Raw genomic sequence first — 26,363 nt, 5'->3', positions numbered from 1 at the left:
CTGTAGGGCTCTTGCTAGAAAAGAGCTGAGTGAGCTTAAGCATTGCACCAAGGCCAGGGGGTGTTGCTGCTTGACTAGAGCCTGTGCAATTTCACTGTGACGCTTGCTTTTGCTTGCACAGGAAAGTGGCAACAGGAATGTAGATGTGTGCCTTGGTGCCCCACTTGTTTTCTTGTCCTTTGTACAAGGAAAGGCAACCAAGAGAAGTGGGAGGGGAAAGGTGAGCACGAAGGTAATTCTCTGGCTCGGACTCTGCACTTGGTTCCTTGCAGCGCCATACAGATCCTGTCTCAAACGTAGAATGAAATGATCCCTGACTCTTTAAGGGGATTTACTCTGGTCATGGTTATCCCCCTGTTGTGTTTTAATGTAACATCCTTGCAGGTGAACTTTGTTGTATAACCCAGGTACACTGCAGTGTGTTGCATTGGTTGCACTTAAGTGATAAGACATTTTCTCATAGGAAATACTGTCTGCAGTCCAAGACTAAAGCACTGTGTTAATCCAGTCTCATTAGTGAGCAGTGCAGAATTTTTCTGCAGAAGCTGAACTTCCACAACCAAACACGAAAGTAGTAATTTCAAGTCAATGAACACGAGTGAGCCTATTTGCTTGCAGAAGGTTCCACAGACAGAAGGACTGAGAGGTATTTTGAGACTCAATTACTCACTGCAATCCATTTGCATAGCTCTCTTGCTAGTTCATCCTTCGTGCGAACCAACCAGGGCTAGATTTGTGGAAGAATGAACCATTCTCCAGGGAGATGTTTCCAAATTTTCCTCTTCTATACCACATTGCTTTTATTTCATAGCTTCAAGTTCCCTCTAAACCCACAGTTTCCCAGCTGGGACAGCGTGAGAAGTTTGTGGCAACACTGTGCATGAACCTGCCCTCTAAGCAAGGGGCTTGATGTGAATCACCAAATCTGCACTTCCCTGGGTTATGTGTGCACAGCCCCACAGGGAGGGACTCATCTCACTCATCTTCAGACACCTTCATCTGTGCTAGTCTCTCTTGGTTGTTGCATAGTTCAGGAAAGAAATGGCACTTTCTTTACTTAGCCTATTTGGGACTCCTATTTTAAGATCCAGTGGAAGTTGTAGAAGGGCCTATTGAATTCAGAGGAAGCTCATGTATCAATGTCTGCATTGCAGATGGGTAAAGTTGGTAGCAGGCCCCTTAGCCATCACAGCAGTCTGTACCCTCTGGCAGCAGAGGGAGCTGCCAGCACATTCAGATTTGTCACTCCACAGGTTTTGGGGACAATCGCACATGGCAGGCACTTGCCACATCTGTATCTACCTGTACGGCTTGGAAGTCACCATGCTGGTGCCACTCTATCTGCAATTTGGTAGGGACACCTGTCTGCTAAAGAATGCAGGGAGTTCTTTGGATGAGTTATCTCAGGATGGCTTTATAAGTTGATCCATTATTGAAATGCTTCCTGGAAAAGATTTGGAGTGTCAGGGAGAAATGTAGAACGAGAGAGAAAATGACCCTGTCAGGAGAGTCTGGATAGAGGTGGTCCAGGCTCTCTTTGTGGGTACAAAGACTTGGGGTCAAGACTGAGGTTCTCAGCTGGGTCTCCCATGTCCCCGAGATTTTCCTTGACTAGCAGCTTTTAACAGTCAATTGGCTTCTCCTGTCCCCAGGGGCGTAAGCCCAGACAGCCTTTACTGTTGTGAGCAGCTGGCCAGGTAGCTTGATGGATAACACGGTATGCCAGACAGAGAAGCCTAAAGGGAATCCATACCACAGTTTTTGGTTTCATTTTCTCACACATCCTGAGTAAGTTGAATAGGCGGATGCCTGCCCATCTATTCCTAATAACAACCCCCACAATTGATTGGGCTCTATGAATTTATGATATTAGTAGTTCAGCATGCCTCTTTGCTAACTGAATAATTCCTTGTTCCAAAAACCTCACAATTTAGTAATTTATTACTACTCCTGTTGTATATATACAAATATACACAAGTACATCTACAGATGATGTACACAGACATTTGCATGCACACAGAGACTTCCTACACCCATTGTTTATTTCCACGGTCAGCGCATTCTGGGCTGAGGCACTTCACATGGTCTCCGTAGATTTCTGCCTTGGTGTGTACATTGTCCTATCTCATAACCTTTTTCTAGATTACAGATTACAGCATTAACCCTTCTTTGGCCAGAGGCCGATACTGTTAAATTGTTCATTCCTAATAGACCTACTCTTATGTCCAGGCTTTCGGCTACTTAGGACTTATTTCCTGCATTTTTTCATGGAAACCTGCACTCTCTTGGTGCTCTTAAGGTGCATTTTTGACACTGCAGAGTTTACCAGAATAGCAAAATGATTTTTTTTTTGAGAAAAGGAATTGTTGTTACTGATGCTTTTTTTATTATTATTATTATTTTTCCCCGCATGTGCTAGCCTAGATGATACAGGCAGCTAGCCCAGATGACAAGCATTGTAATGCACCTTCCACTTTGGGTTGTTACGTAGGTTTGTGTGCCAAAGAGATGAAGAAACCCTGATTACTGAATGCCATTTTAAAAAAAGGACTGGGGAGTCACTGAACAGGTGTTGGACTGAAATTACGAGATGGGAGATTTTTTTGATGCAAGGTCTTTTAAAAGTTTACTGGGAAGACAGGGTAACCCCAGAGGAATATTGTGCCACAACTTGACAAAAAACAAAACAAAACAAAACACAACGAGAGAGATTGTGAGGCACAGAGACTGGCTAATTCATGCAATGGAGAAGGGTGAATGGAGGATATCAGAACACACAGATTTAGATGGCTGCTCCAACAACTGCACTGCATCCATCCATCAAGAAATGCAAGCAGGAATGTACTTTTAAAAAAATGAATGAAAAAAAATCTAATGCTCCTTTTCTTGGAGCTTTGCAATAGTGCATTCTCACTGGTACTGCGTAATGGACACTATCAGTATATATGGTGCCATGTGAAACTGTATATATGCAATGAACTGCAATCATACAGTGCACTAGATAACAAGAGATGAGCAAGTCTATAAAACAGTGCCTTTGTGCTTCTCCCTCTGATGGGAATCGATAGAGTTGAGGGCAAAAGTGTCTAGGCTAGTTTCACCAGGGAGAGTTCTCATTTACAGCTTGCAGAAAAAGTGTAGTCTCATGCCAAGATCAGTGGGGCTGAAAATGCACCCCCTGCAGTTAAAATTATGGGGAGATCCCTATATATGTTAGGGGTTCAGAGAGGAGATCTGGCAAAGCCATAAATGCCTGATGATTTTGATGCCTTAAGTTTTAGCTGTTCAGCAGGTCATAGCTTCACTGATGATGTTTAGGGCAAGATTGTCTTCCTCTATAATGCAGTCCTGGTCTGAGGAGAAGACCTGAGAATATTAGTGCTCTACATAAGAAACAGAGAACAGAGCTTATTTCTGTTAGGCTGCTTCCTGCCTGGAAACCTGGAGATGTTCCCAATGGGTGATCATTGTGTGCATGCAATAGCAAGCTCCTTTTCACAGGAGCTCTCTGCAGTTGGTCTGGGAAGTTCACTGCCTTGGGGAGCCATTAAATTAAATAGGTACTTCATCTGAGGAGAGCTGGGGAGGGGTAGCTAGGATAGCTTGATAAGAGCATTAACACTGCTGCTTATTAAAATAAGGGCAACTGTGCTTCAAGTCATCTGATTATCCCTATTCATCTAGGATCCTTAGTTGAATGGAGATAATCAGATGACCTGAAGTAGTCCTTTTAAAATCTTATTTTTTTATACCTTTCTGGTGTCGTCTTCTGATGACTTGCTTGTTGGTTTCTGTCTTAAATAATTTCCCTGTAAAAAGCCTAATTCTTTTCACGCTGTAATAGGATTATCGTACAAGATGACTACATTTGTACCTTAGCCAAAATACACAGTGATTTACATGCAGAATAAGTGAAACCATCTAGAAATTTAATTTTCTAAAGACCGGCATAAAACTCTTCAAACAGACCCAACCCACCTGGGAAATTCAAGTCGCTGTTGAATCAGTAGTGAAGCAACAGGTTTCAAGGCTGTGCCAGGGAAAGAGGGAAGTGTCTCACCTCTCTGATACCCCCACACATCTTTACCTAGAGAGGAAGTTTTTCTGTTGTCAGTTACTGATTCACTCAGCCCAGGGAAGGGCTGCTTTCCAGTTTGGTTTGAATGCCAATCCCCTAATCAGCTGGAGAAAAGGAGTCACTTATATAAGCCCAGGGAAAGAAAACACTTCCGCGATACTGCTCACATGAAGACCTAGGACTGAGCACTGGTTTACTCCTGATGGCCAGTTTCTGCATCTGCTCACCCAGTTTCTTTAGGGCTGTATTGACTGGGACGAGTGGCAATTTGGGAGGCTTCCTTCTTCTTACTCCTCTTTCTTTTTCAAGGCAGTCGGTGAAGAAAAGTGGAAGGCATGACCCCCTCGTCAGATAGAGAGCTCAACGGGCTAGATAACCCCAGCTTTGTGGTGAGTCTGCTCTTCTCTGACGGGTAATTCTTGCATAAATTGGTGTGATCCCTGCAAATGGAGGAGAAAGGGACAGCCGGGGGGTTTGGACTGTATGCAGGGATGCTTGTGTGTGGTAAAGGTCTGTCTCAGCTCTTTTATCAGCAGGAATCTGAGGAATGATAGCCTAACTAAAGCTTGCTGCTGCTGCAGACTCAGTGCAGTTTCTGCTCTCTGGTGCCCTTCTCACTTCTTTTCTCTCCATTATTTCTAAAACGATAGAGTAGGTGAATGGCAGTGCAAGTGTGACTGTATTGAAAAGGAAGAGAGCTGGTGGATCCTGGTGCAGGTGTCTCCGGATAGAGGCATTTATATATTAACTAGTAAAATTACAAAACAAATTTAGCATGCCGAAGAATGTGTTTCTTTGTCTTCTGGATCTATTTCTAGTGAGGTTAACTGTTAGAGAGGTGGGTGAAAAAGGGTTTGGGGAGTCAGCATGGGAAAGTACCCTGTAGATTTATAGTGGGATAGTAAAAGCTGTAAATGATGTGTGAATTCAGGGGTGTGCAGTGCACGGGAAATACTGGGGGCTATTACAGAGCCACAGGGCAAGGACTTGGGGCACAGCAGCCCCATTCCTATCTCATGGAAGAGGTCACCTCCATTAGAAACAAGGAAAGCTGCTTATATTCTGACAGCAAGGGTCAAAGAGTGGGGTCCTGCAGCTGTCCCATACCTTGGTACAGACCACCCAGCTGGGGGACTGTGGAGGAGTCATTTAATCTCCTGGTGTCCGAGTCTCCCATTTCTCAGATAACTCTTGGAGAGCTTGCTGCGAACAGTGGAGGTGGAGTGCTATGTGAACGGCTGCAGGCAGAGCCTCGGGGAGGTACTCGGAGCAATGCAGAGGCTTGCTTTCACTATTGTTAATGATCTCCATTTCTACCTGTTCTGCCATAATGCAGATCAGGCTTGTGACTGCCTGAAGTTTGAATTACCACTATCTTCTGCCTGTGGTTCTAGCAGTTCGGTTTCTGACCACCTTCCTGATGCAGTACGCAGAGGGCATCGCGGGCCCTTGGCCTCAGGGGAGCAGCCAGGCTGAGAACCACCAGGAGCAGCTACAGCAGCTCCTGCAAGGGCCTGTCACTGCCCCAGACTGCTCCTGCCTCTTCCTCCTCCCAGTGCCTCAGCATCACGGGATGGCTGAGGCTGGCAGGGCCCTCTGGAGACCACCTGCTCCAACCCCTGCTCAAGCAGGGCCACCCAGAGCAGGTTGCCCAGGACCACGTCCAGGTGGTTTTTGAAGATCTCCAAGGAGGGAGAGTCCAAAACTTTCTGGGCAGCCTGTGCCAGTGCTCCATCACCCGCACAGTGAAGAAGTGCTTCCTGATGTTCAGGTGGAACCTCCCGTGCTCCAGTTTGTGCCCATCACCTCTTGTTCAGTCAGACATTGTCTCCTGTCCTGCCTGGTCCTGTTATCTCTGCTTCATCCTTCTCCCGCTGAGCCCTGCTCGCTCTCCTCCAGCTCCTGGGGAAGGCCAGGCACTCGTGATGGTCATGCGAGGCTGTTACTGCCACAGGCTCTGCCCAGCTGCCCTGTGCCTCCTGGTTAACATGGGAAAAGTTGCAGTGAAAGGAAAGGAGCTTACTGCTGTCCGCCTAGCTTAGGAATCATCTACTCATGTTGTTATTCAGGAGTAGCTGTCCCCAAATAACTCCCTGCATGAGCAGTCTTAAATACCTTGCTGTACTTTGTGTTAATCCACAGCTCAGGCCCTCCTGTTCTGAAATGAAAATGCCTCCATAGGGAGTTATTGAGGAACGCCTTTTGCTCTTGAAGTTCATGCCTGAGCTCAGTTTGAATTAACCCTGCCCTCACCTATCTGTTTTGAAGGATGTGTGATGACCCCAGCCTGCCTTGGCTGAGTAAATACCCTGTGTTTTAAGAGGTATCAGATAGCACATTTCTAACAACATGATCTTAAATGGGACAGCCACAGGTCTTGGAAACTTGGAGATTTCAAGCGAGTGATGCTGTCCTGCAGGGTTAATTGGCCACATCTGCAAATGTACAACTGAATGTAACATTAAGTCCCTGTTCCCTGACCATAGTGTTAGCTCCAGCAGTAGGTAGGCCACGAGCACACACCCTGCTTTGCTGGGCCTTTCAGTGTCTTCACGTTCTGGCAGGACTTGAAGGTTAAAAAAAAAAAAAAGAAGTTTGGTGCTGACAAAGTGGTTGAGCTTCTCCTGACAGCAGGTTTCTCTGCCATGTGCATGTGCACATGGTGTTGTATGCATGCACAGGTGGGATGTGCGTGGAGTTGTGCATGGGGTGTCTGCGTGTTTGTGTGTGCACGTGTATGCACAGAGGTCAGGGTGAGGTGGAAGAAGAAGCAGAAAATTGGGGGCATTTACTCAGCTTAAAAACTGAGGCAACTGAAGCAAAGCACTATTTTCCTTTCCTTGGCAAAACACATCTCCGTACAAACAAACCCTGTGAGGCATATAGCTCCCTGGGGAGCCCTGAGGCTTCTGGCTGCCTGCGAGGGGATCCAAGCCTTCCTGGGGAGCTGTTCCAGACCCACCACCTCCCCAAGGCCCCGTGTCCCCAGGTTGTTTCCCCACCTCCGGTGCTGCCCCCTGCTCAGCGTATCCCCCTGCCCCGCAGCTGTGGCACAGGGTTCCGTCCCCATGGCAGACAGCCAAGCTGGGCAGCACCTGGTAGCCCCTGCTGGGGATGAGGTCTCATCCCACCCAGCTTCTGCCAGCTGGCGCCTTTGAAATGGACGCCGGGACGCCATGGTCTTTGGTTTTGCCTGGTTCCTCCGTTTTAGAGAGGAGTCCTGGGTTGTACCCAGCACAGGTGTGTTTATTGAGGCAGAACACTTGTAAGGGTGTGTGAGAGATCAGGAAAAGAAGATTTAAGAGAAGGAAATGAATACAAAAAAGACTTCTACTCTGTAATGGGTCAAATTGTTTCAATGTATTTTATCAGAAGAGACGTTTGAGTGGGCCAGAGAACAGGGGACAGTGCAAGATTCATGCGTTAATCCACTGCACACTCCTTCTTGCTTCTGGTCACAGTTTCTCCATCCTTAGCAAGGCATTAATGATACTAACATGCTTTGTCCCGATGTCTTTTTGAGGCTGACACGCCCTCAAATGTTTCTCCTGGACTAGACATGTGTATATAAGCATATAAACAACTTCCCTAGGTGTTTTTACCTCTGTTTTAATCTCCCCTCAGTTGCTCTTCTTTCTTCTAGCCTTATTGAAACTACATACATGGGTTTGCCACAAGACATGGAGCATGGCTGCAGGAGAGGCAGCTGTGGCTAACGAAAGGTCTCTCTGTTTGCCAGGGTGAAGATGGGAGCCACCACTACTCCTTGCCCAATCCTGCTGCCCAGGGCCCAGAGAAAATCGGGGTCAAGGGCCGGGACAACAAGTTAGCCTACACCATCACGGACGTGCCCCCCTGGTACCTGTGCATCCTGCTGGGCATTCAGGTGTGACAGGGATGCAGGCAGAAGGTGGGGGGGATGGAAGGTTAACAGTTGTTCAGACAGTTCATGGTGGCAAAACCCGAATTTGGGGGTGCTTTACATTCCCCAGGTGTGACTGGAACTGTTCTGGGCTGGATGTCAGTGGACTTCAGGTCCTTCCCACGGCTGCCTGAGCACTGATTGCTATCCTTGTGCCTGCAGCTACACCCTGCCCCTTGAAGTGCAGATGGAAGGCAGAGTGCCAGGACCAGAGCCAAATAGCTAACGAGAACAGGTCAGATACCTCTGCTGAAGCCAGTCAAATGGCTAAAGATGTCTGAGCTTCTGCCTTCCCACTGCAATAAAAGCTAGACAGAGGAAGCATGAGAAGGGTCCACACTGCTTTGGCCGCTCCATGCCCCGGCATGTTAAATGCCTCAGTGCCACACAAAGCCACCGGGTGTGGAGCCTCAGAAAATAGAGATCTCAGAGTGATTAAGGAAACGACGGACTGTGCTTGAAGCCTGGTGGACATCTTGTACTTTGTTTTCTGCAAAGGTCATCTCAGAGTTAGAATGTATAAAAACAAGGTTTTATGAACACATCTGAGTCATAATTTTAATAAAGCATGCCTCTCATGAGCACAGTGAGTTTCTGAGTGCCACCAATTCCACCACTGCAATCCTGTACTATGAGTAAGAACTAGGAATTGATACCAGCTGAACTAACCTTACCTTGTCCATTGCTCAGCACAAATAAGGTTAATATTTAAGCAAAAATAAATCTGAAAAATTTATTTGCACATTTAGTTATTAAGCAAAGGTCATCACTGAAATACCTCTGTGACTCTTCTGAAAAACACAATGCCTGATTTTTCCGTTCTTTGGTGTCTGTTTTTTAAGGCTATTCATAATTGCACTGAGTGAGAAAAGTAGTTGATAGCAAAGAGTGGACGACTCCGATTTGCTAACTTTTTATGTTGTAAGTTGTGGTGCAAATGAAATGAATAGAGACATTTGCACTCACCTCACCTGATCCCTTCCTTGGGAAGTCCCCTACTTCCTGGAACAGCATCCCCAGCAGCTTTGTTTGCAGGGCTGTGGATAAACTGGTTGCATCTGACAGCAGTCTTGGGGGTTCAGAGCACTACAAAATGTCTTTGGGCATGGAAAGTGGGAGAGGTCTGTGGGAGTGCATTGCAGTTCTTGTAGGTACTTTGGAAGAGTCCTTAACAGAACATTAACGTTTTTAAAAGAGGGAATGGGTAGTACTAGTGTCACCCAAACACAAAAGCGCGAGGTACTTTCAGACTTCCCTCAGCAACACAGTAATTATATATTGCCAGTTCTGTGTCCTCCTTCACCCAGTCTTTCTCTGTGGCTCCTAGCATTTCCTGACAGCCATGGGAGGTCTCGTAGCCGTCCCGCTGATCCTCTCCAGAGAGCTTTGCCTCCAGCACGACCTGCTCACCCAGAGCCACCTGATCAGCACCATCTTCTTTGTCTCAGGCATTTGCACCCTGCTGCAAGTCCTCTTTGGAGTCAGGTAGGCCAAAGGCAAGAAATGGAATATGCAAGAAAATTTATAGATGCAATTACTACATGCTCAGCAACCAGCTTGCTGTAGAGTTTATCTATTAACAAGGGTCATTTGCTACCCTTGGGCAGTCAGGACACACGCCAAAGCATACTGCAATTGCTGTACCTGACAGCTTTGTATGGCTACCTCACTGTTTGACTTCTGCATCTCCTGGTAATTGATGCACTTTTCATTGGGCTCATAAGGTATTGGCCATGCTAAATAATAAATCATTAAAAGATGCAGTAAGCAGTATCTGCCTCCTCCTTATCAGGGATCCTCCAGCTGCAGCAGGTCCCTTTTGATCTCATCCTGGGACACAGAGTCCTTGAGAAACTCTAGGGCAGGGGATGACTGGGAGAAATGGGAGCCCATCTACCACGTTTAGGGATGCAGGGAGGAACAAAAGTCACACATTCTTTGGCTTTTGAATCTGAATGACCTGGTTAAAAATCTTCTACCAGCAAATCACAAAACGTTTTTTACACTTCCTGTATCTTTCCCCAGCGCAACTTTCCCATCTCTGTCTGTCATAAGAAATGGCTGTAGACGACCCCCTCTCCAGAGGTGACCCCACTTCTCCTTCGTTGCTGCAGGATTCATGGAGGAAGGGGTCTGGAGATGTACAATGCCATGCAGGCCAAGCCACCATGGCCACTAAAGAGGGACAACCTGGTTCTTCTGAGTTCAGTTAAATCCAGGTTGGGGTGCATGGCCATAGTGGGGGCCGTTTTGGTGGCTGTTTCAGACCGGAGTCCTCCCAGGCCACCCCCAAATGACGTGGTGAATACCTGAGGGCTGTGACTTGCCTTGCTTGCTGTTAGTCAAGGAGAAAAGTGTGGCAGGAAGCCTCTCCTGTGGCTAAACAGCTAAACAAGGAACAACAGATCAAATTAAGCAGTGAGGAGTTATTCCTGTAAGATAAGCTTACTTTTTATTTATTTATTTATTTATTCTGTGCTGAGGATGCAAATACCTTATTGCCAGCCCCAATTGCAAGGCATGAGGACATTCCCTGTCAGAAAGGTGGACTCAGCCTGTGGCACAGCTGGAGGAGGGATGGTAATCAAAACCAAGCCTGGGGAAACAGTTGGAAGCACTTTTTTTTTCCTCCTTTTACTGCTTTCTCAAAGCCTTTAGTAGCTGATAACCATGAATCACCAACAGGACTGTTGGGAAAACAGTAAATACAAGGCTGAGGGGATGCTTTTTCCTGGAAAACATCAATGTTACTCTCCTAGGCCCTGGGGAGCCCTCAGCTAAGTGCTCTGCATAGCTCATGGTGACCACATTTAAGAAAGACTGATTTAGAGAAGAGGTGAGAAGAGGTACAGAGATGACCCATTAACACGATATGGGGAAGGGAGACAGTTCATCTTGTAGAGGCAATGTGAGTGATATTGGTTGCTTTAGCTTTGGCAAACAGTGGCTCAGAGGGTCTGGCTGCAGCCTACAACTAGTCTGGGAGAGAAGAGGGGGAATCAGGCAAGAAGAAACAATTTCAGCTAAAAGGTAATGCTGGCACATGAACAAAGAGATAGGAACTGGCCATGGAAAAGAGGAGGTTCCTTCCAAGAGTGAGTGCAATTTGGGAGCAATCCTGCTGAAGCAATAGCCAGGGGAAAATCCCGACGCACTGTAACCTGCAGCTCAGTCGTGTGACAAAGCATGAAAACGCAGTGATGGGTCACTAGAGAAACTACCCTAGCAGCTCCTGAGGAGGCACAGGTCACTTGCCGTTGTGGTGAGCCCCCTTAGCAGATGCTTGGGCATCCTGCAGTGATGATTAGAGCATAACATCTTCTCTAAACCTGCAGCTTTCCATCTTGTAAACCCTGCTGCAAAAAACTTCATGTGCCCCATATGCATCACCTCATCTTGCCCTTAGTCATAGGATCATAGAATCACTGAATGGTTTGGGTTGGAAGGGACCTTAAAGAATATCTAGTTCCAACCCCCCTGCCATGGGCAGGGGTGCCACCCACTAGATCAGGTTGCCCAGGGCCTCATCCAGCCTGACCTTGAATACCTCCAGGGATGGGGCATCCACAGCTTCTCTGGTCAACCTGTTCCAAAATTCCAACTAGCCCACCCACACCAGCACCAGCTGTGAAACAGCTTCAGGGGCGATGCACCAGGAACTCAGGAGCTAAAAAGCTATTGTTAATTCAACAGTGGTGGTGCTGGGCCTTCCGTGACTTTTGCTTATTTGTTTGTTTTTGCCTTGCCCAGCAAAATTCTTTGAAGGCTGCAACATGTTTGGATGGATGCCATAGATAAGTAACTCCATGGATGACTGATGTGCAAATATAACTTACTGTCTAAGTTCTAACAGTGCTCTGGTTATGCATGGCATGAGTAGTTGCAGTGGTATAAATATCTGTTCTAGGTGACAGAGGAGTTGTGCTGTTACAGCTATGCCACCTTTCATTTTCCTGTGCTTTCTGGTGAATGGTGGAAATGCAGGGAAATTTGTGCCCTGCAGAAACATTCATGTGGATCGCTGCCCCACTGCTTTTCTGAGCAGGTGCCACAGGAGTTTCTGGGGCAAGGAGAGGTTGCTCTGGGAGCTGCTCCCAGGGATGCGTTCTGAGCAAATGAAGCCAAGGTGCCTTGGAGGCTTCTCTTGGCTTGTTCCAAGCTCCATTCTTGGCTATGTCCATTCCGTTCTAGTGTCAGTGGAAACAGGGCAGAGGGGTTAACTTTAAAAAACAGTCTAGTAAAAGCTGAGTCACAATTTCCAGTGACCCCAGTCTGAGGATGGCTATGGAGTGGGGAGCAGCCAGCATATATATGTGCTGTGTTTGTAAGCTGGTTGTGAAGAAAAATGAGGAATCTCAAGGGAACAGAGGAAACAACTGGATAATGGTGGGATTTGGGCCTAGGTCAATGCTAAACTTTTCTTCAGAGTCTCACCATCTTTCTTCCTTGCTCTTCTCTCCTCCTCCAGCTTGTTCTTTTGGCTGTTGTTTTACCACATGCAGCCCTGTGACCTAGTCACACCTTAGGAGGACAATTTTTCCTTAAAGCAGAATTTGACTCCAGAGCCAATCTGCTTCCGCGTCGTGGTTGTTGCTCTTAAGTACAATGGGTAGCAATTCCCAAGCATTGTTAGTGATAGAGACTTGCCAGCACAGTTCAAAGGACACTGTCAGTGGCCATGAGCAGACTGATTTTTTTTTCTTTTTTTTTTTTTAATTATTTTGCTTTTCTTTCTCTCACTCTTATGGAACTGGAATTCCAGCATTCTCACTTTTCAGCTTTCCCCACTGTTCTCCTTCCAGGTTGCCTATTATTCAAGGAGGGACTTTTGCATTCCTGACCCCCACCCTGGCCATGCTGTCTCTCCCCAAGTGGAAGTGCCCTGCCTGGACGCAGAACGCCACTCTGGTGAATGCCTCTTCACCAGAGTTCATTGAAGTCTGGCAGACACGGATGCGAGAGGTATATTGCATTTCCAGTGGCACCTGTTCTTCATCAAGGCTGTTTGCTTTCAGAAAAGCACCTCAACATGACATGGACATCAGTGCTGGGAATGTTCCATCCACAGCAGAACTAAGCCCTCACCCTGTTACAGCTTTTCTGGTGTTTTCGTAGAATGGAATCACAGAATAGTTTGGGTTGGAAGGGACCTTAAGGATCACATGGTTCCAACCCCCTGCCATGGGCAGGGACACCTCCCACCAGACCAGGCTGCCCAAAGCCCCATCCAGCCTGGCCTTGAGCACCTCCAGGGATGGGGCATCCACAGCTTCTCTGGGCAACCCATGCCAGTGCCTCATCGCCCTCTGAGTGAAAAATGTCTTCCTTATATCTACTTTAAATCTACCACCTGTTAGTTTAAAACCATTATTTCTTGTCCAATAACTACACTCCCTGATAAAGAGTCCCTCTCCAATAAAGAGTCCTTCTCCAACAGGAGTTTTGATGCTGTTGAACTTGGGGCATAGAGTCTGTGGCTGATTATGGTCCCTGCAAAGTCTCCACTGGTGCAGACAGATCCTTTTTCCATGAAGTGTGGTTGACCTTGGGGAAGGAAGACAGGGAAGATGTTTCTAATGAAAGGACCTTGTCTATGCACATGAAACCTAGTAAAAGAGATGGAAGGGCAGAACATACTGTAAATATTACAGTAAAATGTATTCTTGGGTAGTCAAAAGAGAGGAGGAAGGGTCAGAGATCTCATTGTCTTATTTTACATCTATTGCCTTATCAGGGTAAGTGACTAAATTTGCCTCTGTCAATCTCTACACTGGGATGCTTTGCAAAGTATTTGGGAATTGTTGTGAGCTCACAAAGTATTTGCTGTGCAGAGCAGCGTGCCATCCCTACTGATATGTATAAAACCTCTTCTGTCATAAGGACGCTGCTATCTTTCCTTTCAGGCTGGGTGCTTCATCCCCAGCCCCCCGGTGTTTCTTTTCCCTTTGGAACTGGGATGAAAGAAGGTGCTCAGCACTGCAGGGGATTCAGCCTGGTTTATCACCAAATCTGCAAAGGCAGAGAGCAGCCTCACCCTAGAGTCCCCTAGCTGGAGGTGACATGAGCAGCAAATGGCTTTTCAGGACAGATCACCGGCTACTTAAACAGTGATTGTCAAACACAGAAAAGTTCAGGGTGATAACTGTGTCCCTGGAGGGAAACTGATACTCATCAAAAACAGAGGCTGTCATGACCCTCCTGTCCTACAAGTGTGCTGAAACCTCCCAAGCCCTTCCCAGCTGGGAGGTGAGAGGAGGCCATGGCTCTACTCCCACTTTCAGAGCAAGAGCTTTTTTCCTGCATTTTGGGGGAGCAGAAAAAGAGGGTGCAGGGAAGCTGCTGCATGCTTGGATGGCACAAAGGACAGGCCAGAGGAGTCTCTGGAATAAAATTAGCCCTGGTGAGGACTAAATCCCTCAGCCAAGGTGGGAGTTGATGTACTGGTACTTTGGTGGTCCTTCCCCACATGTCCTACTCAGCTGAGCCATGCTGCAGCTAGCAGGAGAGCCTCTGCGCTGGTCCATCTGTGGAGTCTGAGCCTGGCTCTCACACTGGTTTGGCACCGACCTAAAAAAAGGCTTAGCAGCTGGAGCTCCATTCACCCTCTGCTCTTTTTCTCCAATTTTCCAGGTACAAGGAGCTATCGTTGTAGCTTCCTGCTTTCAAATCTTCGTTGGATTTTCTGGCCTGATTGGATTTCTGATAAGATTCATCGGGCCCCTGACAATTGCCCCCACCATCACCTTGGTTGCACTACCTCTCTTTGACTCAGCTGGAAATGATGCTGGGCAGCACTGGGGCATAGCCTTCATGTAAGTCTCACTTCCCCTTGGGAAAGCTGAGTGTACACAAACCGCCTACCTCAAATTTGAAATCAGATGTTACAATTGGTAGCAGGGATCTCTTGAGTTCAAGGTTTATTTGTTGAGCACTAACATCCAGCAGGCTTGTGCAAGACACCAGCATGGCATAGTTACCTCCCGAAGAACTTAGAGACCTCAGCAACACCAGCAACAAAGCAAAGCCAAAAATTGGTTTAAAAGCATCTGATATAATGAAAACCCAAAGTTCATAGGTCAATAGAGAAACAAGTCTTTCCTGTGAGTCATTGCTGAAGGCCTCTCTGTTGTATTTGTCCATGCACACTATCTTACACACCCATTACTTATATTAAAAAGACATTCCTAAAACAATGAAGTTGAGCACCCAGGCTTAGGTATTCCTCCTGCTGCTTCATGTCTTGTTTTCACAAGAGGAGGAATTGTTTTCTCCACAGAGTGCCTGGGGGGCTCTGGAAATGTCTGCATGTGGCTTTGCACCATTAAGAGCTTTCTTTCAAGGCTATTTGTGTGTGTGCCTTTGTGCATGAGTGTACAAGTGTGCTTGGTGGCAGAAATTTGTTGGTACTTCAGAAACAATTCCAAAAAATAGAAGGTCCACTGCATGGTTCGCCTGCAGGTTTAGCACTTTCAGATCCATAATACAGAGTTAAGCTCAGGCTAGCATATAGCAGCAGCAGGTTGTTATCCTCCGTAAGGACTCCCAACAGTTCGCTAGTGCTTTCAGAGCTGTCTTTGGTGACTCAGGGGTCAGGTCTGAATGCAGCCCTGGGAAGGCAACGTACTGTTGTAGGGTCATGATCCAGCCCCAGACTGGGCTTCTGCTCCCAGCTCCACTCCTCCTGGCACTGCTGGTTCTGTTCTGCCTGCCCACACCTGCACTCCCAGGCCACCTCTCTTCTCCACCTCCAGTTCCCCACCTGACTGATCTCTTCCACCAGCACACCATAAGACCCCAAACCCTTCCTGTCTCCCTGCTCTCCAGCTTCCCTTTCAGCATTGTTTCTTCCACCACATCTCTGGCTTGTTCTGTTCCCTGATCCCAGTCCTTTCTTTCACGACTCACTCCTTTGCCCCAGCCTGATCATTGTGCTCCGAGCCATGTGGGTTGTGTCCTCTTTTGCTGCCTCCTCCATTCTCCATTGATGCCATTAGGGAAAGGGAGAGGGAGGTGGTGGAGTTGGTAGAAGACATGAGCCCTGTGGTCTCAGCCCTGCTGTCCAGCCCCCACCACATCCCAGAGCCCCCATAATGGGCGATACCCATTATTGCCTTGAGAAACTGGGTTAGTGTGTGCTCACTTGCTCACATGGTGATGGTACATACACAGTTCATCAGTTGGCAAGGCCCGGACATATTCCTGAAAAAAGCTCCCAATCTTTAGTGCCTGCAAATGCTAAAATCAGAGATGTTTATGCCGAGTACTTGGGACCTGGGATGAATGATCGTTGTTACAGACTGATCATACGTGAGCAGAGTTTTGTGAAAAAGAGCAATATGTATCTCCCCATAGAACAAATTTTACTAAACCTCAAATCTCTGCTGCAGGTCACAGGCAGACCTTACCACTGCTCAAGGCATAATGACCTTCTCAACGCAGGCTATACTATGTCTATTTCCTGAACATCACTCTTCTAAATAGGTTTAGGATATATTTCTTCAGAAATATTTGGCCCGAGGCAGATGTTTTCCATGGAAATTTTCATCCTGAATGGGTAAAGTTAGGCAGAATTATAAGCAGCTGAAAATAGCATCTGCTAATGGAATGTGTCAGGCAACCTGAATAATAAGCTGTGACACCTACCAAAGATAGACGAGTGCTCGGCCGTGATTCATCAGGGTGCTGAGCCCCTTTGTGCAAATGCACAAAATGTGCACTGATGCAGTTGGTCTGGGCTCTGCAGCTTTAGAAACCAGGAATGGAAACTGGTTCCCCCTCCGACGCTCTGTGTCCAGTCACTCAGTGAGTGCTTTGAATTACAATTGGTAACCTTTGGCTGTATGCTGTAGTGTGTCTTAGTGCAGCTCTGTGCTGCTGTTGCCAAGAGGTTCAATCCCACATGAGGGATGGGAGAGGGGCTGCACCTTGTAGCCATCAGAACAAGCCCTTGGTAGAGTATGACCGAAAGCTCATTCTGCCCCAGCCTTGCTGGAGCCACCCTTCGGTGCTGAGAGCCTGTTTTTGAGGTCCTCTGGAGTCCTGGATCTCTGGGTAGCCAGGCCTTCAGTTAGCGTGGGGACAGGTGGGCAGCTGGGCACCCATTTTGTCTCATGGTCTGGTTTTCCCTCCTCCCAGGACTATTTTTTTCATAGTTCTGTTCTCTCAGTACCTGAAGGACATCCCTGTACCACTGCCGTCGTACCAGAGAGGCAAGAAGTGCCACTTCTCCCCCGTCTACCTCTTCCAGATCTTCCCGGTACGTTTGGGTTCCTGGCCACCTGTGCGGCATGGCGGAGGGACCAGTGTCACCCAGCCCAGACTGCTGGGGCTGTTTCCACTCACTTCAAGTGGACTGAACACTTCCTGGCACAGGCTATGCTGCGAGGGGACAGCAGGGAGAAGGGGAGAAGGGGAAAAGGGAAGAAGATCCCAACCGCCCTGCTCACGGGGTGGGAGGGAGGGCCGCTGGGACCCTTACTGTGCTGTCCCTCTCCCTCCATCCCACGTGCACACACACATGTGCATGGGGAAGGGGCTGGGCTCGTTCCAGACCCTGCCCAACCTCACCAGCGACGCAGGTGTGCCCTAACCAGACTGCTGAATGTGACGGGCAGGTGCTGCTGGGGCTGTCCCTGAGCTGGCTGCTCTGCTACGTGCTGACAGTGACCGACGTCCTCCCTGTGGACCCTGCCGCCTACGGCTACCTGGCACGGACTGACACGCGCGGGGACGTTTTGTCTCGGGCTCCCTGGTTCCGGATCCCTTACCCAGGTACCATGGCATGGCCCTGCACTTCTCTCCCCCATCTCTCGCTGCTGCTCCCCACCTGGTTCATGGCCACCACAAGTGCCAAAAATGAGGCAAATACCCACAAATACCCTTATCGTTCTTTCCCCTCAGTAGATTTCAGTGTAAACTGAGCCTGAATCGAGCTCTGTATTTGCAGGCCAGTGGGGAGTGCCAACCGTCAGCTTGGCTGGGATATTCGGCATCCTCGCCGGGATGATCTCCTCCATGCTGGAGTCCATGGGGGATTACTACGCCTGCGCCCGCCTGTCCGGTGCCCCGCCGCCGCCGAAGCACGCCATCAGCCGCGGGATCGGGGTGGAGGGCATCGGCTGCCTCCTGGCCGGGGCCTGGGGAACGGGGAACGGCACCACGTCCTACAGCGAGAACGTGGGGGCCCTGGGCATCACCAAGGTGAGCCTCGTGCGGCAGGGTGACTGCGGTGCTCTCGGCCTCCTGCAGCTCCTCCCCGGTGCATTTACGGGTGTGTTGTGTGGGGGTATGGACTGGAGCTGGGAAGCGATCTTAGCCCACCTCTGCAGGGACTGCCACCTGAAAATGTGCCTGCTGCCTACAGGCACTTGGTGACCACCTCAGGGTGCTACGAAACCCATAGCACGGGTTGTCAGTCCCTCTTTTGCTGCTCATAGTCTGTATATGGGAGAAGTACAAGCTGCTGTCACTCGTGGCTCCTGGCTTAGGCTCCTGGAAGACTGAAAGGCAGTATGTTACTGACCTACTCTGGAAATGTCCTAAGGACTGAATTTATGAAAGACTATCTCTCTACCTACCTGTCTGTCTGTCTATCCATCTTCCTTTAGATATTTATGGAGAGGAGAGGAGAGGAGAGGAGAGGAGAGGAGAGGAGAGGAGAGGAGAGGAGAGGAGAGGAGAGGAGAGGAGAGGAGAGGAGAGGAGAGGAGAGGAGAGGAGAGGAGAGGAGAGGAGAGGAGGATGGCAGTCATGTTAAAGGTAGACCATTTCTTTGAGATTATAAAATGTGATAAATACAGTGATGTGATATAAAATGTGATAAATAGCCAAATACTCTATGTTTTTACCTCTCTATAAAGTTTTGTGAATTCCTTGAGTATCTTATTGTTCTTATAAGGAAGAGGAATTTCCAGAGATAGATAAGCTTAACAATCATAGATTTTCACTAGGACTTATAGCCAGAGGATGGGTACATCCAGCAACCACTTGAAAACATTTTAAAATCATTGTCAAACAAGCTATGTCATGTCAGCAGAGCTGTGAGTCCGTAAATGAATGCAGAAGTTGACTTATGGCTCACACTCTATAGTATTAGTTATTTCACTGGATTTTATAAACCTCAGTCACAATAACCATTTTTTACAGTGTTTGACCTTGTCACTATGTGGTTGGTGCATACTGACCATACACCTGAGCCTGTTCTTTCATGACATGTGGTTTGCTGATGTGATCGTAATGCAGAAGTGACCAGACCCATAATTATCAGATTATAGGACATGCCTTCTCCCCATGTACCCCAAGCCCTTCAGACAGACATGCCATCCATGCTGATTCAGCAGAGAGAGTTTCCTTAGATCCCACCTCTGCTCACCTTGTTCAGACTTATGAAACCAGAAGTCTCATCTCAGTCTTAAATCCAACTCTGACTGGGATAGGTGGTGATGCTGAGAGCACAAGGCAGATTCCATTTCATTTGGTTTTTACATGGGAAATATATTTTTCCATCACAAAAAGAAACACAAGGGACTTGTTTCCTTTGCTTGAACACAGGTGTCCAGCACCACCTGAAATGTGTTTGGATATTTCAGATATACACAGGGGCTGTCAGGTAAAGCAAAGGAGAAGCTGCCAAAAACTGCCAAGATCCAACAACTTAAATGGCACCAGACACCTGTGTTTAAGCTACTGGATCAAGCCCAGCATGCCAGTACTGAGCTCTCACGTCCAGAAAATAAGAGGAGGATTTTAAGGAGGGGTAAAGATCTCAGAATCACCATATATGTAGCAGAGAACTGTGTGGTTTCTTCAATCAACCGATTCTCTTGTTTTCCTGACATAATTGAAACAAACTCTAATCTAGAGGCTTTAGAAGCAGATGCTCTCAGTTGTGGTATCAGTGGATTAGTTAATTTGCCTTTAAGGCCAACTCCATATATTGGGTAATTTGACATTTCACAATTTTGGCAATTTAAGAATCTGAAGCTTTATTCTAATCCTGGAACAAATAGCTCTTCTGGCTTTTATTAAATTACTGTTTTGATGGTAATGGTGTCCCAAGGTTTTAAGCCAAAGAATATAAAAAGTGCACCTGAAGGCAATGCATGATTTTATTTTGAAACTCCCCACCAAATCTCATTCATTTATCTTTCACAATTAAGTAATACTTAGTATTTCATAAATATGTGCCTTTAAAGTATTTTTAAAGATATTTTAAAAGGGACACTACTAGTTACTGGGAATGTTGCTGTTGAAAGCATTTGTAAAATGCCCTTGAAAGAAAAGTGACATTCTTCAGATATTTCAATGGAAGGATTAAAATAATTAATTGAATTATAAATTGTTTGCAGAGGATTACAGAATTTCTCAGCATATGACTTGAAAACTGTAAATCTTAACATGATTCTTTAAGCTGTCCAAGTTTTGGTGTGGCAAGGCCTATCTTGAATTGAAAGTCTAATAAATAGTTCCGCTTTTCTGTTTAATTTCTGCAATCTGTAAATGTCTCTTTCATCCCTTTGTTTGGCAGATGCTCTCTTCCCTATTCACATACTCTAACAACTCTGAATGAAAGGCATGGCTTGGTGCTTCATCCTGTTTTAGTTGTAGTGCCAGACTAAGAATGACCCCCTGGATCTTCGTAGGGAAAAAATGAGAGAGAGCTGCTTTTATTGAAGCTAGATGGGTGATGACGGGTAGGGGGCAGACCAAGAGACTTCCCCACTTCTGTAGCTGACCATGGAAAGGATGTATTAGATCCAAGAGCTCAGGATGGAAGCAGCCAGTGTGGCCAGCTCTGCCCTCCCACCTTTGTCCTCCAGGAATGGATGACTTGGTGCAGGACATCTAGTTGAAAGCCATTTTTAGATGGAAATCTAACCCCTGGTGGAAGCGTTGTCCAGTGAATTAACTGGGTGGTTGCAGCGCCAGCCTGGGGGTATGCCAGGACATTTCTGGGCCGGAGAGAAAGCAAAGCGGTGTGCGGGGATTACTGTGCTCTTAAATTATTAATAAGCCTTTTGTTTCACAGCAAAATATTTAAGTCCTGACAGCAACAAGGAAGAAGACAACATAGGTAGTACATAGGTGGGGATCCCTGATTGTTCTTGGAGTGCCTATTATGATAAACATTTCCTAGTCTGCAGCTACAGGGACTTTCCACACGGTAAGAACTTCCCAGCTCACCAGCAGCTGCGTCTGAACCTTGGAACTGAAGGCAACACCGAGTGCTTCGCTCAGAGGTGCAAGCCCTGCCCAGCAGGTCCACACTGACTGGTGCTGCCACCCCCTGCCTCGCTGTGCCAGCGCATGACTGCCTCCTCTTCCTCTTGCCCCAGGTCGGGAGCCGCATGGTGATCGTTGCCGGTGCCTGCACCATGCTCCTCAGCGGCGTCTTCGGGAAAGTCGGGGCGATGTTTGCCAGCATACCCACCCCTGTCATCGGAGGCATGTTCCTCGTGATGTTTGGCATTATCACAGCAGTGGGGATTTCCAATTTGCAGGTATCAGCTGTGTGCATGCTGTTTCATCCCTAGGGTAGATGACTTTGGCTTCAGGCCAGATTCTTACCAGCCTAAGTCAGACGTAGCTGTGCTGCAGCAAATGCAAACATTTGTACTGGCAGTTCCTTGGGTGAAGATGAGGGCACACACACACACAAACTAAATCCCAGACAGGTTCCCGGTTGGGAAAAGGCTTGCTATCAGCTGGGGCAGCAGGATGACTAATGCCCCAGTAGTGTCAGGGCTGCTCGTCCCAGTCACATGGTTTATCTCAAGGAAGGTGTTATCAGCAAGGGAGGCATTTCTGTCACTGCGCCTATAGATGATATTTCTCCATGTCCTATAGTAATGTATATTTAGGGGACAGCCCTTCGACTAGAGGACACAAGCTGGGCAGGAGGCTTCAGTAAAAGGGTTTCATTTCCAACTCTTCCAGCGGTTTGTTCAGCGCTGATGGCTGAATCACAGCTTTTCCCAGCGTCTCAGCTGGAGATCATGGAGTGCTTTGCCATCTGACTGCGTCTGCCCTATAAAAATGCTGGTGTATGCCATACACGGTTTTGAAAGCATTTGCTAATTTTGGTTCAGCTTTAAGCAGAACTTCCTGTTCTAACACCTGCCATTGGGTTTGTATGTACATCTGAGCATGGCTCACTAACACAACAGCAATCCACGGATTTTGGTAATTCCAAATGGCAAATAGTAATGTATACAATTTCTCTGTGCAGTACACGGATATGAACTCCTCCAGAAACATCTTTATATTTGGATTCTCTGTATTTGCTGGCCTCACAGTTCCCAACTGGGCAAACAAAAATAGTGCGCTGCTAGAAACAGGTAAGAAGTGATAGCACATTGTTATTTTAGAAACATTTTCTGTAGCATAGAACTGAAGCACAGACTGATCCAGAGAATTTTTTAAAAGCACTTTTTTCCATACAAATCTCTGAAAGCTGTGCTTTGACTGATGACTGTTGCTTTCTGGGAGTGCTGTTCTTGTCCTCTGGTCTGACACACAGCTCTGCTGTGGAAATACTGGTGACTGCACCTTGTCAGATTCCTGTTGGGCTAAGCACTGCAGATCCCTTCCCTGGGACATGTACCTGGGATGAGTACTTGGGTAGGAGAATACTCTAGGGCTGAATCCTGATCATGATCTCCATGAATGAGGCTTTCTTACATGCTCACACACACAATAAAACACAGGAGCAGGCTCCTCTTCTAAGTTCACTGTACTGAGATTTCTGGTCCTCCAACAGTTCCCCCTTCCTCGTGTCTCATGTGATTCACATCTTTGTCACAAAGGCTATAGTGTCATCTCTTAAGGTATATATGGCATGCTGGGTGGGCTGTTGAAAAAGCTGGGCCCACAGATCTCATGCTCTGTAGACAGTCTGTCAGATGCTCCGTGTCACCGGGCTGTTTTTCTTGTGTGTATTAGCCCTCACAGAGAGACATCACACACATTCATTTAGTTGTGGTGAAATCTCATGCTAAATTTCCCAATATTTCTTTGGGAACTGCAGCTCATTTTCTTGTAGGGAACTGCTTGGCATTATATCATGGAGATTCAGAACCATTTTGGAGTAGAAGAAGGATTTGGCGGGGGGGGATAGTGCTGTGATCTGCAACTTATTTCTGAGTCGTCTGCTGCTCACTTGCAGCTGGGTTGGTGAATAATTATGCAGAATAAAATGAAAGGTTTGAAACTGGCAGTGAGGTCAACCTCTCTCCCATTGCCAAATAGGCTGTGCTTTGGGATTTGCAAGTCTTGCCTAAACAAGCATGCAGCTTGCAGCCTCTTGGCACCTGCTGTGCTGCTGGTTGAATATGTCTCTTTGCACCACTATCCAAAGCTTTGTTTTTCTGCTAGGTACCATCCAGCTGGACCAGGTGATCCAGGTGCTCCTTACCACTGGCATGTTTGTGGGTGGACTGCTGGGGTTTATCCTGGATAACACCATTCCAGGTAGGATTTGCTGAAATGAACTAAGCTACTTGTTCAAGCCTGCCCTAGGATTTGTTTACTAGCATTTTTTGTCTTCATTACCACTGCTCTATGGGTAAGAGTTGTGAAAGCAACCATGAAACACCACATCACTGAACTCCTCCTGGAGATGGGTGAGGAACAGGAGAGACAGGGAGCCCATCAATGCCATGGTCTCTGGTTGCAAAAGGGCAGCCTGTAAGAAAATGACTTGTTTTTCAAGATCAATACAGTTTAAGGAAAAATTTATTTAGGAAAAATGTCTTTTACGGAAAATGCTAGCCTAGAGTCATGTTGAAAGGAGAGAGAAAGGCAACTGCAGGGACACTGGAAGAAATATTTCTTCCCTAGTTCTAGACAACGTGCTAACATGTGCCTGCTTATGAGAGCTGCTGAAATTAAGGCTGAATTTGTATCACAGCAGTGGAAAGCAGCAGGAAAGGCTGATGACCAAAGTTAGGATATAGGACCTGCAGCTGGCCCTCCCAGCCAGCAAAGACCCTATGATTTTCATCAAGCCTGGGGAGGAATGATGTAAGAATAGGAGAGGAAAATCTCAGGTTTGATGCAAAAACAGAACAGGAAGGGCACTCTGTTAACCAGGCTCTTTTACTGACTCGGAATTACTGAAAAGCCAATATCCTTTTGGCTCATTAATTTTATTGTACCCTTGAACTTCAGCTCCTCTGGGCAGAATTTACAGAATTTACAGATGTGTTCACTCCCTTTCCCAAGAGGGACTCAGCTGCTGCAACAATTACAGGCAGTTAGTAATTGCTAGCTAAACCTTATTCCCTCACCCCACAGTATCTGAGCAGTTAACACCCTGCCTTGCTTTTCTAGCACTTTTTGATGCCCCTTGAATGGTTCTTGCATCCCCCATGGTCTGTGAAAACCTAAAAAAGCAGTGGAGAAGACTGCTTACCTGGAAGCCATTGCAGGAAGACTGGTATTGTCTAGCAGCTCATTAGCTGATTTTTGTGAAGACTTTTGGAGCGAGAAATGTTTAAGCGCAAGGGATTTGTATGTTATAGTGGGTCTGCTGGGATTTGAGAGCCAGGTGTGGAGTGCACAAGGCAGTTGCATGTCCAGAACACCCATTTCAGGGGTCAAAACACAAGCATCTTACTTTTGCTTTCACAGGAACACAGGAGGAGCGGGGACTCCTGGCATGGAAGCATAGCCACAGGGGAGAGGCGGGCAACTCTCAGCTCATTTCCGAGGTCTACGATCTTCCATTTGGCATAGGCACCAAATACTGTGCTGTCTCTTGGTTTCGGTATCTCCCAGCTTGCCCCAAAAGACTACCTGGCAGCAAGAAAATGGATGAACTAAAGGCTGCTGGACAAGAAAGCAGTGATAAAGCAAGCTCAGAAAGAGTCTCGGAGATAGGTGCTGATACAAGGATATAAGCACCTTGCCTGAAGGTGAACTTGTCTCTCAAGCTGAGGTCTGAAAAGTGTGTCTGCTGTTCCCATCATTTGAACTTGAGCTGGCATCTCTTAGAGGCTGAAGCAAGAGAATGACAGTGTCCTTCTCTTCCTAGCTCTGCCCCCAGTGCCACTGGTGACCTTGAGGGAATCATTTTTCTCCACCCTACTCCTGCCTGCCCAGCTCTAGGAAGAACATAATTCTGCTTTGGGAAAGCCCAAGAAATGCCTGGGAAGGCTGCTCACTTTCCTTCCTTGCACTGATCCTTGGGGACCCTGAGGAACAACTGTTAAGCTGGAGCAGAGCTCTTCCTTTCCCCCATCCTGGCTGCTCACCAGGCCACAGGAGAAGGCATCCCTGATGTGGGCCCTCTGCCACTCTCAGGCATCCTTTGGGCTGAGGCTTATCACCCCCACCTTAAAAATCTTTAATGGCAATGCTCACCTTTCAGACTTAAACCTCTTTCTGGCCAACGGGAAGAAACAGGCACCTGTAGGCCATGATTCATCTCATTCCTGTGATACTTTAAAGTCAATCAAATGAACGTTGCTAGAAGAGAGGCATCTAAGTTTAATGGGATGAATTGTCTTCTGACAGTGCCTCTCTGTCCCTAGCCAGCAGAGGGAATCTGCAGACCTTACTTAGGTTGTTGATCCGTCAGCAATAACCATTGTAACTGGAAGGAATCCCACCTGGGGTGCTGGGAGCAGGCTCAGGGGACCAGCTTCCCCAGGGCATCAAAGTGCACAGAGATGAAGGAATCTCCATCACAGATGAAGAAGAAAACTCTTCTGCTTGTAATCTGAGTTACTTCTGCTACTGCTATGGTCCATGTGTCCCCACCATGCCTGTTTGGTTTGGTGATTGTGTGGTGACAACCACGTCTCTGGAAAACAGCCTGCAGATTCTTGCTGCTTCCCGCTGTCAGCATAACCAGCCTTAACTTGTTAATATGTGACTGCACATGCTGGTGGCACGTAATAGCATTGCTGTAACATAAGCTTGTGTTTCCTGCATTGAGATTTATACTTGGATATTTTTGGGGAAAAATAAATAAAATATACAACACAATGATATTTCTCAGGGTGACTGCCATAGCGAGTGGCAGGTAGTATACAAAGAACCACAGCGTGACTTGGGTTGAAAGGGGCCTCTGGAGGACATCTGGACCAACCCCTCCTCCTTAGCCCAGGTGGCAGAGGGCTGTGTCTAGTCAGGCTATGGATGGATGGAGAGCCACAGCCTCGCTGGGCAGCTTCTTCCAGTGCTTGACAACCCTCATAGTGAAAAACATTTTCCCTAATGTCTAGCTGGAATTTCCAGTGCTTCAAATTGTGTCGTTGCCTCTTGGCACTGATTCCCCTCTCAGAAAAGTCTGACCCCCATCTTCTCTGTACCCTCCACTGCGATATGATGTCCCCTAAAAGTCTTTATTTCTCATGCCTA

At 47.2% G+C, this 26,363-nt stretch overlaps 1 protein-coding gene across 1 annotated transcript; it reads left to right on the top strand.

The window, feature by feature from the left end:
* The first annotated feature begins 4,389 nt into the window (after window positions 1–4,389).
* Window positions 4,390–24,898, top strand: LOC118250551 (solute carrier family 23 member 1-like). The gene is made up of 12 exons (XM_035551791.1): window positions 4,390–4,467; window positions 7,818–7,964; window positions 9,328–9,485; window positions 12,803–12,962; window positions 14,631–14,812; window positions 17,136–17,256; window positions 17,615–17,771; window positions 17,947–18,200; window positions 21,335–21,499; window positions 22,228–22,336; window positions 23,373–23,468; window positions 24,630–24,898. The coding sequence occupies exons 1-12, from the start codon at window positions 4,414–4,416 to the stop codon at window positions 24,896–24,898; spliced, it is 1,872 nt and encodes a 623-aa protein (XP_035407684.1). The 5' UTR covers window positions 4,390–4,413.
* Window positions 24,899–26,363: the final 1,465 nt, after the last annotated feature.

Source organism: Cygnus atratus, chromosome 1, assembly GCF_013377495.2.
Source record: "Cygnus atratus isolate AKBS03 ecotype Queensland, Australia chromosome 1, CAtr_DNAZoo_HiC_assembly, whole genome shotgun sequence".
Taxonomy (NCBI): Eukaryota; Metazoa; Chordata; class Aves; order Anseriformes; family Anatidae; genus Cygnus; species Cygnus atratus.
The sequence above is the reverse complement of the archived record's forward strand: the minus strand, read 5'-3'. Positions and strand labels throughout refer to the sequence as shown.